Source organism: Solanum pennellii, chromosome 10, assembly GCF_001406875.1.
Source record: "Solanum pennellii chromosome 10, SPENNV200".
Classification (NCBI taxonomy): Eukaryota; Viridiplantae; Streptophyta; class Magnoliopsida; order Solanales; family Solanaceae; genus Solanum; species Solanum pennellii.
In genome coordinates this window covers 25480225-25486059 of record NC_028646.1, presented here as the reverse complement: position 1 = coordinate 25486059, position 5835 = coordinate 25480225, and the positions used below count along the sequence as shown (strand labels likewise).

Here is a 5835-nt window from a genome sequence, read left to right as displayed (position 1 = left end):
CAAGCCATGATTCATGACATTCAATTATCTGTCTATCCTCATTTACGATTAATGTGATCAATAATGTAACATTCGTACATCACTGTATCACAATGAAGTAAGAACAATCATATATCACACAAAATGAAATCACAATCATCACCTACCTCAAATAAAGCTTGAATCCTATAAGAAACTTGATTCTTCCTTTTCCAAATTTTTCCCCTTGTTCTTCGTCTTTATCCTCAAGAAATGTGAAAATAGTCAAGAATGTGTTAGGGGTTGTCTCCTAGCTCTCAAAGTCGAAAAGTGCAGAATATCATTTTTGGGGTTTATTTTCATCTCGCTACATCAGCCCCGCCATAGTGGAAATATTCCCACCATAGCGGCTTGCACGGAACCAGTGAGCAAATTTAATAATTTCAAACCCCTATTTCACAACACACCTTCATCCCATGACACGCAGAAACTACCTTCTCACGCCAAGAATGACTCTGGGAGTTCTACTCGTTCGAATTCAATTCCATAAAGTCGTACGGACTCTGTAATGTCTTAGTTATGTACTCATGCGATCGAATTCATAATTAGATCTCCCATTTGTTACCATTTTCTCTAGATCTCTATAACTCTGATTTCTCCCAAATCTGGACTAGGATGAGAAATTTCAAGTTACTACCAAAAAAAATTCCAACCCAAAAATTTTCCCGTTGGTTTTTCTACAACGATGAAAACCGATTGTTACATCTACCAAATACAACTTTCACGAAGATGGTACACAAGCTTAGAATGAGAAAAATCTAGAGAAATAATGTCATCTCTCTTCTCCATATTTTCTTCTCATTATTTTATATAGTTTCATAACAATCACAAAGTTATTCTAAAAAATACAACATTTATTGATCAAAATTTAATTCAATGAAAAAAAGTTGAGCATAATTTATAGTGTACTAGTCTTAAATATAATCCTCCCACATAGTATAACAATCTTTCCACATTGGACTTGCATTTCTCGATCATATGATCGAGAAGACGAACCAACAATGTTACTTTTAGTCATTTATTGGTGAATAAATTTGATAAAAAAAATATAGTAATAAATTTGCTGAATACAAATGGTAAAGTACGAATTTATTTAAAGTAATAATATTTTTTGTTTCATATGAAATAAATGGTTAGTAGATATAAATGCTCGGTTATTTTACAAAAGATAAACTTGTGGATACATAGTTGCATTTGAAAATTTTCAAATCATGATTTGAAATTCTCAAATCATACTTTTTGAGAATTTGGAATTGCATCTCATAGTGCATCATCAACGCGAGATCAAGTGTTCAAACTGATTTCATTTCATAATTTTATATCATGAATTGAAATCACAAGTCCAAAATGCTTAGGACCCATTTGACCATAGATTTTTCAAAGTAAATTTTGGAAATTTTTTGACAAATAGTGTTTGTTCATAAATTTGTCATTATTTGGTAAATAACCCAAATTCCTAAATGCTAGAAAAAAAATAGTATTTTGATCAAATCTCAATATTTGAAAACTTTCAGAAGTTCAAATTCTACCCCAAAATTTTTTTTATATATAAAAACAACATCTATAATAGTTGTTTGCGCTATATTACATAAATTTTTTTTTACGTAAACACCAAAAGATCGATGGAATATTAAGTGAATATGAAAGTAATTTTATAGTTATTAATGAAAATGACGAACAACCGTTTAAGGTAACAAAGTCACGTGTTTCGTCTATCGAATGATGATCATTGGACTAACTCTGAACTATCCCATTGCTTCAGTGTCATGGACAACACTTGTTATTTGTTGCAATTACGATTTTTGGTTCAACTTGTTACAAAGTCATGAATCTTGTTATTCCATCTTGCTTTATAAACTTATAATTAGTTTTGATAATTTTTGTAACTTATTGGTATAAATCACAATTTAAAAAAATAAAATGTGTTTTCCAAATAGTATGGTCAAATTTATGATGTTAAAAAGGGTAATATTGGGCAATAAAAAGAAGTGTCAAGTCTCCCATGTGCATCTCCGGATTCAGGATTGTAATCAAATAAACTTTCTTCCTCTATGCACTTTGCTCTTTCACTTGGTGAAGCCTATCTCATTGCCTCTCTTTCTCTTTCTGTCTAGGGTTTTCTCTTCCCCAGATAACTTTTCAGCAACTCAATCTTGCTTTATATGTTTAGATTTCAGTCACAATGAGAATTTTTTGGACTTGATATACTTGCTTATTTATTATTCTCTTCTGTTTGATTTGAAGAAAAGATTTGGATATTCTTGTTTGTACTATGACTTCTACAGTTCCAGCAAAGTCTAATAACCCACTTCACAACTTTGATTTGCCATATTTGAAATGGAAGAAGAATCAGCATTCAAACAATCACCAACGCCGCCGATCCAATAAGCTTTCTTCAGATTCATCTTCCCCCTCGCCGCAGCGTCACTCTCCAATGCGTGAATCCATGGCGGCGGCGGCGGCGGCGGCGCGTCAGTCTCCTATGCGTGATTCTGTTGCACGCCAGTCTCCCATGCGGGAGCCTATTCCGGGGTTTCGTCAGTCTCCCATGCGCGAGTCATCCTCTCCGATGCGTGATTTGGTTGTGGCAAATCACCGGTCTCCGATGCGTGATTCTGTTGTGGCGTCTCGCCGGTCTCCGATGAGTGATTCTGTTGTGGCGTCTCGCCGGTCTACGATTCATGATTCTAATGCGGCGGCATCTCGACGGTCTCCGATGTCTGAGTTTGTTGCTGCGGCTCGCCAGTCTCCGATCTCGGAATCCATTACGGCGTTTCGCCAGTCTTCCATGCGTGATTCCGTGCCTCCACGTCAGTCTCCGATGAGGGAGTCTGTGCCGCCGCGTCAGTCTCCAATGCACTGTGAATCTGTTCCTGAATCGGACAAGGACACAAGTGTTGTTAAGTATCGTAGACATTCACGAATTTCAGCACCTGAGAGTACGAAGAAAGGGATCTGTGAAAAATCAGATAAGAAGCATAAAGTTTTAGAGGTGGATGCGGCTGGGAGTAAAGAAGGTAGATCGAAAATCTTGCTCAAAATCCCTCGGAAAAATCATGAAGAGCATAGGGGTGATGAATCTCAAGAGGTTACTGCAGAAGAGGAGGCTGCTGAAGATACAGCACCAAAAACGTGGAATCTGAGACCCAGAAAGGCTGTACAAAAGTCATCAAATCTGAATGGAGGTCCATTTCGAGCCAGTGGATCGGCTATACAGGAGAACAAATTTCAATCGCCTCACATGAATGTGAACAAGCCAGAAAATAATGAATCCAACCCTCCGAAGAAGGAAAAGAGGCCTAGGTTTTCGATAGCCCTCTCCAGAGAAGAGATTGATGAAGATATATATGCTATGACTGGATCAAAGGCTACAAGAAAACCTAAGAAGAGAGTGAAGAATGTTCAGAAACAACTTGATGTGAGAATTTATTATCACTTTTCTCTGTCTATATAAATTTCTGGTTATGAAATGATCTGAATTTGTTTTCTTACTTCCTTCTTTGCAGACCCTCTTCCCTGGTTTATGGCTAACTTCAATAACTCCTGATTTGTATAAAGTTTGTGAAAATGTTCCAAAGGTATGGTTCACTGTTCAATAAAATGACATCTCTTTGTATTCTCACTATGTTTTTAACAACCTGATTTTCCTTGCAGGGTTAAAAGGAATCCTTCAAAGTTGGTGGTTGTCCTTCGAATGTCCTTTGCTTTTTGTGGAAGTTTGAAGGTGATGGCTTCCAAATTTTATGATTTCATTTGGAGGTATAATCAGTTCTTATCTGTAAAAGAAAGATGAAAAGGAAGAATAAACCTTTTTTTCCTAGCACTAGTTTTTCATTAGGTTTCAGAAATAGCTGCTGAAGTTTTTTTTATGATAAAGAAAGCTGAAGTTTAGTTCTTTGATTTCATATCCATAGTTGCAGATGTAAATATGGCTTTCTAACAAATTATTGGAAATTCTCTTTTGATATCCCAATGCTGTTTATACTTGTTTCAATTGTCCTTTTCTTGGTTGCCTTTATTCTATATATATATTGTAGTGGAAGGTCATTTGTCAAGATGCAAGGATAGTGTCCTTTATTCCTTTTTCCTTTCCAGATGAAAATGATGCAAATATTTTTACGGGTGGCTGATACATGATCTTAATTCGATCAAAATAGTTTGTCAAAGGACAGCTTCTTGATTTGGTTTTCTGAATGAATTTTTTGTTGTGGGTTTTGGATTTTTTTAAGGTTCAGGAATATGAGACTTCCAGCCTTAAAAGTTGTTATCCAACACAAATTCTCTTCTCCCAAAAACATTATTTGAGAGGTAGGAGGCAGTTATAAGCTGATATATGTGAAGGAGGGACCATTTTGACTCCTTCATTTAAGCATCATCATCCATCCCACTGAGTAACAATCAGTATATCTGTTGAAGTAGGTCAGTGGGAGGTAATTCCTTTTGAATATATCAAAGTAAAAATGTTTTCTTGCATCTTGAGCTGCTACATATTTGTACGTTACAACTTACTCATGGTTTTAGGCAGCCTTACACTGGACCTGGCTTGGTTAAGTTACGAAGATGAAGAACATCATCCAGGTTCCAACTTTGTGTATTTTCTCATAATAGAGGTTTACTTCTCATCATAAACATTATTATTTCTTCCCCTGCTTCATTCCTGATCATCTCTATGTTCAGGTTGCAACATACTGTGTGATTGTATGATTGCAGATTTAGGTGTTTGGGCACACATGCTTTGTCATTCTCTTTCCCCTCTTTGTGCATCTGGGTGGGTGGGTGGGTGGGTGGGGGGATTGGCTTAATTAGAGATGATATATAAACCTGTCATCCTCTTGTTTAGAGTTGCAATTTACTCTTCTAGTTGTTTAATGCTTGTGCTAGACAACGTTTACAGTAGAGTACTCAAGGTATAGAGCCAAACAGTCTATTATGAAGTAAGCAAGGTAATTAAAAGCGATTTCTTGATTGTTTGAAGCCATGAAGCCAGGGGTGCTTAACTTCTGAGAAATGTGCGCGCTTCAAACAGTGAAATGCAATATTATCTTGAGAAGTAGCAGCCAACTATTGAATCTTATCTCTGAGGAGTTGGATTGATATCAGCATTTGAAAATTAATAGTACGATTATATTGTGTTAATTGTCTCTCAGTTTATGTGTTCTGCTTCAATTAATTGTAAGCATCATTGCATGGATTTGTCGCTTTTTCGCGCAGTTTGTTTTTAAAAGCATCGAAACATAGGATAAGAGGGTGCATTTGATACGAAGGTACGAAGGAACTGTTCTTCAACAAAATATTTTCTTTCTAAGCAAAAGGTTTTTATTGTGTTAGATTCTGAAGTTAATGCAAAATGTTCTCTAAACTATTTATATGAAGTTAAGCACAAACAAATATGAGTATGCGCAGGAAGATGCACTTCCCCATGTAGAGTTTATAACAACAGAGAGCTACTAACCTTTTAATTTAAAATTAAAAAAAATGTATTCAAGTGTTTGTCAATTCCTAAAATTACAATTTAATTAGAACACTCATTCATACGTTTAGAATATGAAAAGTCCCATTGGGACAATATTTTTCTTCAATTGTAGCAGCTACTTTTAATAATAACACCATCCCACAAATGGAGAAAAAAACTTGAAAGAAGAAAAATAACAGAACATTAAGTATTCTTTTTAGAGTTTTTGGTAAAAAAACATTCTTCAATTATACCTCAAACATAAACTACATCTTTAAAATATCATTTTTAGCAGAAAAAAATCCTTTAACTATATTTCAAATTTAAAATACATCCTTAAAGTATTCTTTAAGTATTTGTAAGTG

General features: G+C 35.3%; 1 protein-coding gene across 6 annotated transcripts; it reads left to right on the top strand.

Annotated features, from left to right (window-relative positions):
* Positions 1–2007: 2007 nt before the first annotated feature.
* LOC107002675 (serine/arginine repetitive matrix protein 1) lies at positions 2008–4747 on the top strand. 6 transcript variants are annotated; one of them, XR_001454540.2, is made up of 5 exons: positions 2008–3436; positions 3525–3596; positions 3673–3742; positions 4254–4448; positions 4540–4747. XR_001454540.2 is itself a non-coding variant. In XM_015200804.2 (3 exons), exons 1-3 carry the CDS (start codon positions 2291–2293, stop codon positions 3676–3678), a joined length of 1224 nt encoding a protein of 407 aa, XP_015056290.1. In that variant the 5' UTR covers positions 2008–2290; the 3' UTR covers positions 3679–4012. The 6 variants fall into 6 exon arrangements, 1 of the variants encoding a protein (XP_015056290.1); XR_001454539.2 differs by having other exon boundaries at positions 4248–4448; XR_001454538.2 differs by having other exon boundaries at positions 3673–3777.
* The last annotated feature ends 1088 nt before the right edge of the window (positions 4748–5835 follow it).